Source organism: Rhinopithecus roxellana, chromosome 13 (assembly GCF_007565055.1).
Source record: "Rhinopithecus roxellana isolate Shanxi Qingling chromosome 13, ASM756505v1, whole genome shotgun sequence".
NCBI classification, from domain to species: Eukaryota; Metazoa; Chordata; class Mammalia; order Primates; family Cercopithecidae; genus Rhinopithecus; species Rhinopithecus roxellana.
In genome coordinates, this window is record NC_044561.1 from 3,620,115 (window position 1) to 3,632,584 (window position 12,470).

General features: G+C 50.4%; 2 protein-coding genes across 3 annotated transcripts in view; both read left to right on the forward strand.

Annotated features, from left to right (window-relative positions):
* The first annotated feature begins 9 nt into the window (after window positions 1–9).
* LOC104671524 lies at window positions 10–8,261 on the forward strand. 2 transcript variants are annotated; one of them, XM_030913971.1, is made up of 4 exons: window positions 10–373; window positions 1,232–1,291; window positions 3,581–3,969; window positions 4,056–8,261. In XM_030913971.1, the coding sequence occupies exon 4, from the start codon at window positions 4,118–4,120 to the stop codon at window positions 8,213–8,215; it is 4,098 nt and encodes a 1,365-aa protein (XP_030769831.1). In that variant the 5' UTR covers window positions 10–373; window positions 1,232–1,291; window positions 3,581–3,969; window positions 4,056–4,117; the 3' UTR covers window positions 8,216–8,261. The 2 variants fall into 2 exon arrangements, with proteins under 2 accessions (XP_030769831.1, XP_010373358.2); XM_010375056.2 differs by lacking the exon at window positions 10–373 and having other exon boundaries at window positions 998–1,291; window positions 3,581–8,261.
* Window positions 8,262–10,142: 1,881 nt separating this feature from the next.
* The window catches only part of MEI1 (meiotic double-stranded break formation protein 1), a 105,103-nt gene continuing 102,775 nt past the window's right edge, over window positions 10,143–12,470 (forward strand). The window contains exon 1 of the mRNA XM_010374967.2: window positions 10,143–10,316. Coding sequence (XP_010373269.2) covers window positions 10,143–10,316 — 174 coding nt within the window. The remainder of the gene's footprint in view (window positions 10,317–12,470) is intronic.

Sequence of the window (12,470 nt, forward strand, 5' to 3'; positions counted from 1 at the left end):
AAGCGAGCTAGCGTGCCCCGCCCCCTACGGGGCACTAGCGCGGAAACTGGCTTTGCGTTGATGAAGGAACGTACTTTGGCGTTCTTACGAGCTGTCCAGTACAAATTATTGGCAGAAACAATGAATTAAAGATTCAAAAAATAACCCACCAGTCGGTCGCAGTGGCTTATGCCTGTAATCCTAGCACTTTGGGAGGCCGAGGCGGGCGGATCACTTGAGGACAAGAGTTCGAGACCAGCCTGACCAACACGGAGAAACCCCTGTCCTACTAAAAATACAAAATTAGCCGGGCGTGGTGGCGCATGCCTGGAATCCCAGCTACTCGGCAGGTTGAGGCGGGAAAATCGCTTGAACCTGGCAGGCGGAAGTTGCAGTGAGCAGAGATTGTGCCATTGCACTCCAGCCTGGGCAACAAGAGCAAAACTCGGTCTGAAAAAAAAAAAATTCAGCCACTAAACGGTTAAGTCCTGGCTCATTATGATTGGCTGACGTCCCTGCCTGCTCAGATATTTATTTTGAATAGAACCTTTGGGTAAAAGAGTCTTCAGGGTAGCATTTATTTTCCCACCAACACTGATCCTAAGATGGGAAAAGTAATTCCCCCACGGGAAATCAGGATACTGCAAGCAAAGAGAAACGGATGCTGAATGGTTAAACAATAATACATGTATTCAATACAGTGTTTATTAAATGTTTGATAATAGATAGAAGGACAGGCAGATCCAAGTATCTCATAGGAAGAAAGAAATCAAGCAGACCGCAGGTTGTATCACCCCATCACACATTCAGGGAACTCAATCTCTTCATTCCAGAGGATGGGGTTGTTGAAAACAAGTTCTTCCTCTTAATTACTTTTGAGCAATTCCCCATTACTGTCCTTACCTGCACCAAGAGCATGCTAGCCAACCCTGGCACCAGGGTCAGAGTTGAGGATGGGGCATCAGCCCGCTTTGTGAGGTGGCCTCAGTGACAGGGGTGCTATGAGGTGGCAGCTATCCTACTGCAGCTGGCTGCATCAGATGTGCCAGGCCTGCCCCCTAGCTCCCAACACCATCTGCCTGACCTAAACTTTGCCATGTTGTTGTCACTGTTGGGTGCCTGTGCCGTGGTGGGGCCATTCCATGGCCCTGAGTGGGAGCCAGTGCAGGGCCTGCTTTCCCAGGATCACAGCTGCAGGGACCCTCAGTGCTGTGGCAACCTGCTTGTCCTCTGCCTCTTTCTGGTCTGGCAGGTCCGGCACTATTGGCACCAGGTCACCAGGACCCGCTTCAGCACAAGGAATGACATCAAGGTGAGTAGGCCCCATACACTTTCACCCTCCTTCCCTCAGCACCATGATTGTCTCTGTCACTTGTTACAAGGACCTTGTTTTATGGCTGATGTACCAGAAATGAATCAGAGGGAAACTCAGGCTGCTCGGGGAGAGCATTGACCAAGCCCCAAACCCAGGAGTCACCCTGAGCTCCTCTCTTTCCCTCACTCCACACATTCAATCCATCTGCAAGTCCCAGGGGCTATACTTGCAAATTGTATCTCAAATCTGATCACTTCTCCCAACCACACCACACCTTCCTGGGCAGAGACACCATCATGTCTCACTTGGACCATAGCAACAGCCTTCTGCCCGGTTCTTGCTGCTTCTCTTATCCAACCACAGCCTATCCTCCATACAGTCACCAGAAATGGACTTCTCCTTTCTCTCTCTCTCTTTTTTTTTTTCTGAGACAGAGTCTCACACTGTTGCCTGGGCTGGTGTGCAGTGGTGTGATCTTGGTTCGCTGCAACCTCTGCCTCCCTGGTTCAAGTGATTCTCCTGCCTCAGCCTCCCGAGTACCTAGGATTACAGGCACCTGACACCATACCCAGCTTTTTTTTTTTTTTTTTTTTTTTTTGTATTTTTAGTAGAGACAGGGTTTCACTATGTTGGCCAAGATGGTCTCAAGCTCCTGACCTCGTGATCTGCCCGCCTCGGCCTCCCAAAGTGCTGGGATTACAGGCATGAGCTACTGCGCCTGGCCTCTTTTTTCTCTCTTAAAAAAAAAAATTGGCCCAAGGATAATACACACACACAAATTACAAGTATGTAGATCGTAAATTTTCACAAATTGAATACATCAGTTTGTAGCATGCAGATTAAGAAACAAATAATTACCAGCAGCCCAGAAGTTTGCAGTCACAACTCTGCGGATTTCCTTTTCTTTTTTTTTTTTTTTTGAGATGGAGTTTTGCTCTTGTTGCCCAGGCTGGAGTGCAATGGTGCGATCTCGGCCTACCTCAACCTCCGCCTCCCAAGTTCAAGCAATTCTCCTGCCTCAGCCTCCTGAGTAGCTGGGATTACAGGCATGCACCACCACACCCAGCTAATTTTGTATTTTTAGTAGAGATGAGGTTTCTCCATGTTAGTCATGCTGGTCTCAAACTCCCATCCTCATGTGATCCGCCTGCCTTGGCTTCCAAAAGTGCTGGGATTATAGGAATGAGCCACCGCTCCCGGCCAACTCTGCAGATTTCTTTCTTTTTTTTTTTTCTTTCTTTTTTTTTTTTTGAGATGGAGTCTTGCTCTGTAGCCCAGGCTAAAGTCCAGTGGTGCGATCTTGGCTCACAGCAACCTCTGCCTCCCAGGTTCAAGCGATTCTCCTGCCTCAACCTCCCTAGTAGCTGGGATTACAGGCACGTGCCACCACGCACAGCTGATTTTTGTATTTTTAGTAGACACAGGGTTTCACCATGTTGGCCCGGCTGGTCTCAAACTCCTGACCTCAAGTGATCCACCCACCTTCGCCTCCCAAAGTGTTGGGATTACAGGCGTGAGACACCACGCCTGGCCGACTCTGTGGATTTTTTTTTTTTTTTTTTTCAGATGGAGTCTCGCTCTGTCACCCAGGCTGGACTGCAGTGGCATGATCTTGGCTCACTGCAACTTCCACCTCCCGAGTTCAAGCAATTCTTGTACCTCAGCCTCCTGAGTAGCTGGGATTACAGGCATGCACCATGATGGTCGGCTAATTTTTGTATTTTTAGTAGAGATGGGGTTTCGCCATGTTGGCTAGGCTGGTCTGGAACTCCTGACCTCAAGTGATCCACTCATCTTGGCCTCCCAAAGTGCTGGGATTACAGACGTAAGTCACCATGCCCTGCCATCAGAACAAACTTTTAGAAACAGAACATAGCACTTAGCTGCTCAAAACCCTGCAGTGGCTCCTACACTTATATTATTCGTCAAACTCAGAATAAAATTCACATTCCTAATCACAACTCTAAGGACCAGCGTAATCTGTCCTGTGTTTGTCTCCAATCTTATCTCCCAGTGCTCTCCTCGTTACTGGTTCCATTCTGGCTACACGGTCTTCTTTGCTGTTCCTGTACATGTAATTTTGTTCCATCCTCAAGCCTTTGTAGTTAATGTCTCCTCTGCCTACAACGCTCTTTCTTCAGATGTCACTTGGTTTACCCTTTACTTCATTCAGGTCTCCAGTCAAATGTCACTTCCTCCAAGAAGCCTTCCCTGACTATTCTGTCTGTGTGAATTATGCAAATTATTATGTGTTCAAGGATTTTGCTTCTCTGTTCTCACCTACAGGTGCCACTGCAGAAACGGGCAGTGCCCTCCATGAGGTGCGAAACTGTCTTCGAGCTGACTCCTGAATTCTTCAGTCCTGGAAAGTCCAGGGGCCTAGGTTCTCAACAATGGGCACAAAGGCAGAGATGGGGATACCAGAGGAGCCTCCAGGAATCATGGGCCCAGAACCTGCTCTCTCTACAGCACCCATGTCCAGGACCACCTTCAGGTGTCCACACCTACTCTCAGCCCATCTTTTGTACCACCTCCAATTCAAACACCTGTCTACTGCCTCAGGATAGTTCCTGGAAAGCATGGCAGGTGCCTTGGTGTCTCCGTGATGGTCAGACTCGCCCTGCCTTAGATATGTGTCAAGAGATGGAGCAGCTATTGCTTCACTCACAGGAAAGGTTGGTGTCACTGGAGTCTGTCATCAGCATGAGGTCTCACCCAAACTCGATGACCTTAACCACCTCTCTTCCAAACTTACTTTCAGCTCAGAGGCTGCAGTTTTGTCCCAGAGAGCTCCTGTCTGATCCTTCCCACCAAACACTGAGAATGTGCACTTGGAAGTCTTGGGACTGTCCACCAGAGGCCTGGGAACCAGGGGGTAAAAACCAGACAGCAGGCAGAGAGGATAGTAGAGAGACCCAGGCTCCAAGGTGGATGAACCAGACAGGGAGCAGACGGGAGGATGCTTCAGAAATCCAGGCATCTGGGGAGCAGTTCCCAGTAGACTTTGGAATGGAGGGTGATGCAGAGACTAAAGTGTTGGAGTGTGCAAACCAGAGACTAGTAATAAGTGAAACTGATGGCGAGATCTTGACACCAGGGTGGGACAACCAGGACCAGATGGGAGTTGAGAGTAGAACCAACATTCAGGAACTAGGGAATAGAAACCAGAGGGAGGCTGGAGGTAAGAATCCCCCCGAAACCCAGGCACATATGGGAGAGAACCAAGAACAGTTAAGATGTAAAATTGATGCAGAGACCCAAACACCTGAGTGGGAGAACCAGGATAAGAATGGAAGTGAGGATGCTGTGGAGACCCAGACATTTGAGAGGAAGGACAAGAAAGAGGCCGGAGGGGAGGATGGGGAAGAGATCCAGGCTCAAGGATTGGGGAAGCAAGGCCAGACTGGAGATGAGAATGGTGAAGAGACCCAGACACCACAGTGGGAGAAACAAGATCAGATGAAAGGTGAGGCTAATGTGGAAATTCAGACAGAAGAGGGCAGAAACAAGGACCAGGTTGGAGGTCAGGATGCTGCACAAACCCAGTCATGTGGGAAGGAGAACGTGGGAGAAGTAAAAAAAGCGAATAGTGTAGAGACCCAGGCCTTGGATTGGAGAAAACAGGAATGTACTGGAAATGGGAATGTTACAGAGATCCAGACACCAAGGTGGGAGAAGCATGATCAAGGTGGAAGTAAGAAAGCTAAGAAGACGAAAGTATCTGGGGGAGAGAACCAGAAACAATTAAGTCATGAAATTCAAGTGTGGTGGGGAAATAAGGGCCTGAGAAGAGGTGAAGATGCTAAGGAAACCCAGATAGCTACCAAGCAGCAGCTCAGGGAGATAAGAGAGAAGGACTGGGTGGTAATCCAGGCACTATGGTGGGGAAACCAGAGACAAGTAGCAAGTGAAATTCATAGAGAATTTGAGATACTATGTTGGGAGAATCAGAACTGGACTGGAGGTGAACATAGAGCAGAAAGTCAGGCAGCAGAGAAGAGAGACCAGAGAAAGGATGGAGATGAGGTTGGCACAAATATCCTGGCACCCAAGGCTGAGATCCAGGAACAATTAAAAGGTGAAACTGATGTGGAGACGCAGAGCAATGAGCCACTTAGAGAAGAAGATGGTACATACATTCAGTCACTAGGTAGGAGAGAGGTTAAAGATGAGGATGATAAAGAGACCCAGGAACTTGGGGGAAAAAATCAGGGTCAGTTAGGAAATGAATTTAGTGGAAACATTCACATACCAAAGGCGAAGAATCAGGAACATATTAGAGGCAAAGATGGTGCACGTACCCAGACACGTGAGTCAGGGAACTGGGACAAATTAATAAGTCAAATTGATGGAGAAATGCATTCAGCAGAATGGAAGAAAGATGAGCAGATTGGAGGTGAGAATGGGACAGAAATTCAGATACAAGGGAAGAGAAACCTGAGAGAAGTTGGAGGTGAGGATGGTGTAAAGACTTGGGCGCCTGGGAAAGAAACCCAGGGTCAGTTTAGAAGTGATCTTGGTAGGAAGATCCTTTTATCAGAGTGGAAGAGCCAGCAGCAGATGGGAAGTGAGAATGGAACAGAAATTCAGGCTCCAGTGGAGAGAAACCAGAGAGAACCTGGAGGCGAGGATGGTGTAAAGACTCAGAGATCTAAGAGAGAGAACGAGGACCAGTTAGATGGTGAGATTGGAGGGAGTCATTCACCAGGGAGGAGGAACTGGGAGCTGACTGGAAAGAATGTTGCAGAAAATCAAGCATCAGAGAAGAGAAACCAGAGAGAGGTTGGAAACAAGGATGGTAGAATGATCTGGAGGCTTAGGGGAAAAAACTGGAGACTTAGAGCAAAGAACCAGAGACTGTTAAAAAGTAAAGGTAATGGAAAGACCTGTTTATCAGTGTGGAAGAACCAGGAACAGGGTAGAGGTGGGAATGATGAAGAAATTCCAATACAGGGGAAGAGAAACCTGAGAGGGACCACAAGTGATGATGGTACAGAGACCCAGGCTCCTGCAGGAGATGACCAGGGACAGTTAAGAGGTGAAATTGATAAAGAGATCCAGGTACAAGGGCAAGGAAATAATAATGAGGGTGGAGATGAGGACGTTGCAGAACTCCAGGATATAGGAAGCCAGAGAAAGTGCACAGATGAGGATGTTGGAGGGCCTCAGGCACCAAGGGGAGGAAACAAAGATCTGGTCAGAGGAGAGGATGCTGTGAGAGACAGTCTCCAAGTCGACTGTTCTGGGAATGAGAGGCCCACATGCAGGAAGCACAGCTTACCATGGCCTCCAGCCTTCACTGGCTATGGACATGGGACCCTGGAACAGGAACAGGCAGTGGCTGTGAATGGTTTCACCTCTGCCCCCTGTCCTGAGACGAATCCTTTCCCCCACAGGGGTGAAGTCTTCCTGCTGGTGGATGGGGATGGAGAGCATCTGGCCAGCCAAGGCACAACCCCTGCCAGGGATCATAGAGTGGGCATCAGTCCAGCCTCCCAGCAGGCCCAACCTGAAACCTGGAGAAGACGACAAAGGGACAAAGGGGTGGATCCAGAGAAGGCCCCCAGCCTGACTCGGCAGCCCCAAAACCCTCTGTCTCTGACTGCTCCCTTGGGCATGCCCTCTGCCTGCCCCTGTCTCCCGTGTGGCCCAGCCCCGGAAGCTGCCAACGCTCTGGAGGGTGCTCCCATTGCCCTCACTGTCCTGCCCAAGGGGACAGGCCTCAAGAAGAGCAAACGACTACTCCTGGAGTCCCTCATGCGGAGAAGGATTGCACACCTGAAGTGGGGTCTTCCCCGGCGGATCCTGGAGTCCTATTTCCTGTTTAACTTCTTAGGATCTTGCTCATTGACCCTTGCTGGGGCGAGGCTCCCTGGACTGAACACAGGCCAGCAGCTCCAAGCGCAGCAGGAAGGGTATTGTGAGGCCCAGGGCTCCTCACCAGGCCTTAAGTCCCCAGAGAGGTTCCAGAGGGTTCTGCGCCCAGACAGAAAAAGCTCAAAACTTCCTACACAAGCCAGAGCTCTGGAGAGCAACAGACTGCACAGATCAGAGCCCATGGGCATTTCCATCCAGCCTGAAAGGGCCATGAGAGTCAGGCCACCCGGGGGCGCCAGAGAACTACAGAAGATCCAGGAAGCACCTGCTAGGACCAAGCTCCAGTCTCCCAGGATCCTCAGGCCGGCAGCGGAGTCCAGGAGCTGGTGTGGCCTACAAAGGGTGGGAGAGCCTCCCAATGAGAACAGCAGGGGCAGGAAAATGATTAGGTCAAAGGTCTCCCAGGTGGCAGAAAGGGCTCCCAGTAGAATGAGGACCTCATCCTCCAGGGCAGACCTCGCCCACTGGAAGAAGGAATGTACATCCTGGGAGCCCTCTAAGCCCCCCAAGCCCCCCAGACTCAAATGCCAGCAGACCACATACAGAAGAGGAAGCCTGGAATCTACAGGGTGCAGAGGGGCTGGGCAGCAGCCTTCCTACCATCGTGCAGAACCTGTCAGCTTCAAAGGGAGGCTCCACTCTGCGGTGGCAAAGCTGAGCCTGACCCTTCTGAACAAGATGTCCTGGTCCCCACAGCTCGCCAAGTGCCAGCACTTGGCCCCTAACGTGAGCCTGAGGGAACCTGATTCTACTCTGCTTCCCAAAGTGGGTGATCCACGTGCAGGGGAGGACAGCATCGGAGACCACACTGCTTCACAGAGGGATCTTCAGCCGCAAGGTCACTGCTGTACTGGGGCCACCCTTCCTAAGACAGAGAGTCCCCAGGGCCAGGGAGCACCTGGGAACCCAAATGGGGCGCCACAGAATACACCAGCCTCCAAAAAGTTTAGTATTATGAAGCATCTGAGTTTTTTTCTCTTCCAGCATGGCTTTAAAAAGCAGACTCAGGCCCAGAGTCCTCAGGACACATCAGAAAAGCTTTGACAGTGTGCTGATCCCCACAAAACCTCTAATAAATTGGTCATTTGGGTCCTGTGGTGTTCTGATTTCTCTGGCACATTTTCCAAGCGCCCCCTTTTGGGGTTTAGGATACTTTGTGGGTGGGGTAGAAGCCACTTCCACTCTGTGGTTGTGAAGGTTTAGGGAATGTGGATCAACCCAGGGTTATCTCCGAAACACCTCCCCTCCCAGCTCCTCACAGTAGAGTCCACTGAGGTTCTGTCCTGCCCTGTCCCCAGGCTAATCCTGATTGAGGCAGGATACTCCAAAACCTTCAGCTGCTTATGGGGAGGGGTGGTCCTCTGCATGGGACACTTTTTTTTTTTTTTTTTTTTGAGATGGAGTCTCCCTCTGTGGCCCAAGCTGGAGTGCAGTGGCTTGATCTTGGCTCACTGTAATCTTCACTCCCCGGATTCAAGTGATTCTCCTGCCTCAGCCTCCCAAGTAGCTGGGATTATAGTCATGAGCCACCACGCCTGGCTAATTTTTGTATTTTTAGTAGAGGGGGGGTTTTGCCATGTTGCCCAGGCTGATCTCGAACTTCTTTCTCTATTTTTTTTTTTTTACTGCTATTTTTATTTTTCGGTCTCAAGCTTCTATTTATTTTTGAGATGGAGTCTTCCTCTGTCACCCAGGCTGGAATGCAGTGGTGCGATCTAGGCTCACTGCAACCTCCACTTCCCAGGGTCAAGTGATTCTCCTGCCTCAGCCTCCTGAGTAGCTGGGATTACAGGTTCCCACCACCGGCTAAATTTTCTATTTTTAGTAGAGACAGGGGTTCCACCTTGTTGACCAGGCTAGTCTCAAACTCCTGACCTTAGGTGATCTGCCCACCTTGGCCTCCCAAAGTGCTGTGATAACAGGCATGAGCCAACATACTTAGCCTCTAATTGCTTTTAGAATCAACTCCTTGAGATTGCTTATTTTCCTTTTTTTTTTTTTTTTTTTTTTTTTATGGAGTCTTCCTCTGTCACCCAGGCTGGAGTGCAGTAGCGCAGTCTCAGCTCACTGCAACCTCTGCCTCCCGGGTTCAAGCAATTCCCCGCCTCAGCCTCCCAAGTAGCTGGGATTACAGGCACATGCCACCACACCCAGCTAATTTTTTGTATTTTAGTATAGATGGGGTTTCACCATGTTGGGGAACATGGTCTTGAGCTCCTGACCTCGTGATCTGCCCGACTCAGCTTCCCAAAGTGCTGGGATTACAGGCATGAGCCACCGCGCCCGGCCTTCACTTTTAAAAAATAGTAGAAATATGCTGGGCGCAGTGGCTCAAGCCTGTAATCCCAGCACTTTGGGAGGCTGAGACGGGCGGATCCCGAGGTCAGGAGATCGAGACCATTCTGGCTAACATGTTGAAACCCCGTCTCTACTAAAAAAAAGAAAAATACAAAAAACTAGCCAGGCCGGGTGGCGGGCACCTGTAGTCCCAGCTACTCTGGAGGCTGAGGCAGGAGAATGGAGTAAAGCTGGAAGGCGGAGCGTGCAGTGAGCTGAGATCCAGCCATTGCACTCCAGCCTGGGCGACAGAGCGAGACTCCATCTCAAAAAATAAACAAACAAATAAATAAATAAATAAATAAATAAATAAATAAAAAATAGTAGAAATAGCTTCCTTTCTTTCCTTTTTCAAGACAAATGTCCCCTACTTTATAATTGCTTTTCAACTTTGGGTGTGGTTAAGACATTCCCGCAGGGTTCTAAGCACAAACTGCTTTTGGCTTAGTTAGACACGATCCAGAGCCCTTGTGTCCATCCAACTTGCCCTGAGGAGCTGCTGCTTGCCTGAGACTGCAGCGCCCTGGGTCCGCGCAGGCGCACTCCACACCCACGCAGGTCTGTCCTCCAAGTGCGCATGCGTGCAGTCTGCGCGGGGGAAAAAGTGCCGCCTCAGTTGAGGGCAGGCGAGGAGATGGCTGTGAGGCAAGCGGCGACGGTGGGCACTCCCGGGCCCAGGAGGGAGGAAGAGGCGGCGCTGCTCTTCGAGAGGGCCCATTACCGGCACGACCCGCGCTGGCTGCTGCCCGTGACCCCCCGCCTGTGCCTGGCCTGTGCGCTGGAGCTGCTGCCGGAGCCCGGCGTGTCGGTGCGGGTGGAACCTTTCCTTCGGAAGACCTGGGTTTTGGCATTTCCCTCAGCAAACGCCGCCGGGCCCTCGCCAGACCCGCTCTGGTGAACCCGACGCGAAACCGAGCCCCCGCGCCGTGTTCACTCTCAGTCAGCCCATCCCGGACCCAGCTGCACGGGCTTCGCGGGCGCCTCAGCCTCAGGCGGGTCTGCTGGCCTCGGGGGAGCCCCGCCCACCCGGCTCTGCGCCTGAAAGGGCGGAAATCCGGATCCCCCAGAACCTCACCCAGCCTCAGGGACACGCCTTCCCACCTTCTGCCTTCTAGCTCCTTCCCTTTGCTGCCCCTGGCTCCATTTCCTGGGGATTCGGCCTTACCTCAGGCTCCCGCCATTTCAGCCCCCGCTCACCTGCGGGCCAGGCGCGCGCGCGACGGCTGCTCCTCATTCCCTTCAGCTGTCGGGGTGTGAATTGGAGGAGGGGCCGTCTGGGTTCCGAGGGGACAGGAGTGACAGGTTACAGCAGGACAGAAGTGGGTTGAACGCTACCCGTGTTTGCAATGAAGTCGTTTTGTTTGTCTTGAGATGGAGTTTCATTCTATAGCCCAGGCTGGAGTGCAGTGGCGCCATCTCTGCTCACTGCAGCCTCTGCCTCCCGGGTTCAAGCGATTCTCCTGCCTCAGCTTCTTGGGTACTGGGATTACAGGCATGCGTCACTATGCCTGGCTAATTTTGTATTTTTAGTAGATACAGGGTTTCCCCATGTTAGTCAGGCTGGTCTTGAACTCCCGACCTCAGGTGATCCACCCGTCTCGGCCTCCCAAAGTGCTGGGATTACAGACATGAGCCACTGTGCCTGGCTGATTTTGATAATTTTATCTAAGGATACCTGCACACCTTTACAAACTGTTGACCCCAAAGAGCTTTTGTTTATGTGGGTTATATCCAGTGATTTTTTTTTTTTTTTTTTTTTTTTTTTTTGAGGTGGAGTCTCCCTCTGTCGCCCAGGTTGGAGTGCAGTGTTGTGATCTCCCCTCACTGCAACCTCCACCTCCCAGGTTCAAGCAGTTCTCCTGCTCCAGCCTCCTGAGTAGCTGGGATTACAGGCATGTGCCTCCATGCCCAGCTAGGTTTTGTATTTTTAGTAGAGACGGGGGTTTCACTGTGTTGGCCAGGTTGATTTTGAACTGCTGACCTTGTGATCTGCTCACCTAAGCCTCCCAAAGTACTGGGATTACAGGCGTGAGGCACCATGCTTGGTCTGTCCATTGATATTTACTGTATTAGACATAAAAACAAAATTTAAAGTTTTATTTATTTAGAAGGAATAGCACATTCATTGTATATTAACAAATTTTGTGGGTTTTTTTTTTTTTTTTTTTTTTGAGACGGGGTTTTGCCCTGTTGCCCAGGCTGGAATGCAGTGGTGCGATCATAGCTCACTGCAGCCTTGATGTCCTGGGCTCAAGCGATCCTCCTACCTCGGCCTTATGAGTAGCTGAGACTACAGGTGTGCACCACCATGCCCAGGTAACTTTTTATTGTTTTTTGAGACTGGGTCTCACTATGTTGCCCAGGCTGGTCTCAAAACTCCTGGACTCAAGCAGTGATCCCCTTGCCTTGGCCTCCCAAAGTGCTGGGATTACAGGTATGAGCCAGTGTGCCTGGCCCATAAATAATTTTTTATTGTGGCAAAATATAGATAACATACAGTTTGTTTTTAGATCTTTTTAAGTGTACGGTCCTGTGGCATAAGCAATTAAAAAAAAAGTAAATAACTGTATTTTCTCAAAACAAGAAAGATAGTGACAGGAGTGACTTTGTTTTACATTTTTGCAAGTTGCTTTAATTGAAGACAGGTTGGCCAGGCACAGTGGCTCAGGCCTGTAATCCCACTGCTTTGGGAGGCAGAGGTGGAAGGATCACTCGAGCCCAGGAGTTCAAGACTGCATTGAGCGATGATCAAGTCACGGCATACCTTCTTGGACAAGAGCAAGACCCTGTCTCTCTTAAACACAGCTGGATTTATTTATTTACTTACTTATTTTTTTGAGATGGAGTTTCACTCTTGTTGCCCAGGCTGGAGTGCAATTGTGCGATCTTGCAACTTCTGCCTCCCAGGTTCAAGCGATTCTCATGCCTCAGCCTCTCAAGTAGCTGGGATTACAGGCATGCG

Bases quoted from the DNA above. Each gene is read 5' to 3' on its own strand.
- LOC104671524 (XM_010375056.2), top strand. From the start codon at position 1,076: ATGTTGTTGTCACTGTTGGGTGCCTGTGCCGTGGTGGGGCCATTCCAT. The intron at 1,292-3,580 runs GTGAGTAGGCCC...TCTCACCTACAG, and splicing joins GCACAAGGAATGACATCAAG to GTGCCACTGCAGAAACGGGC.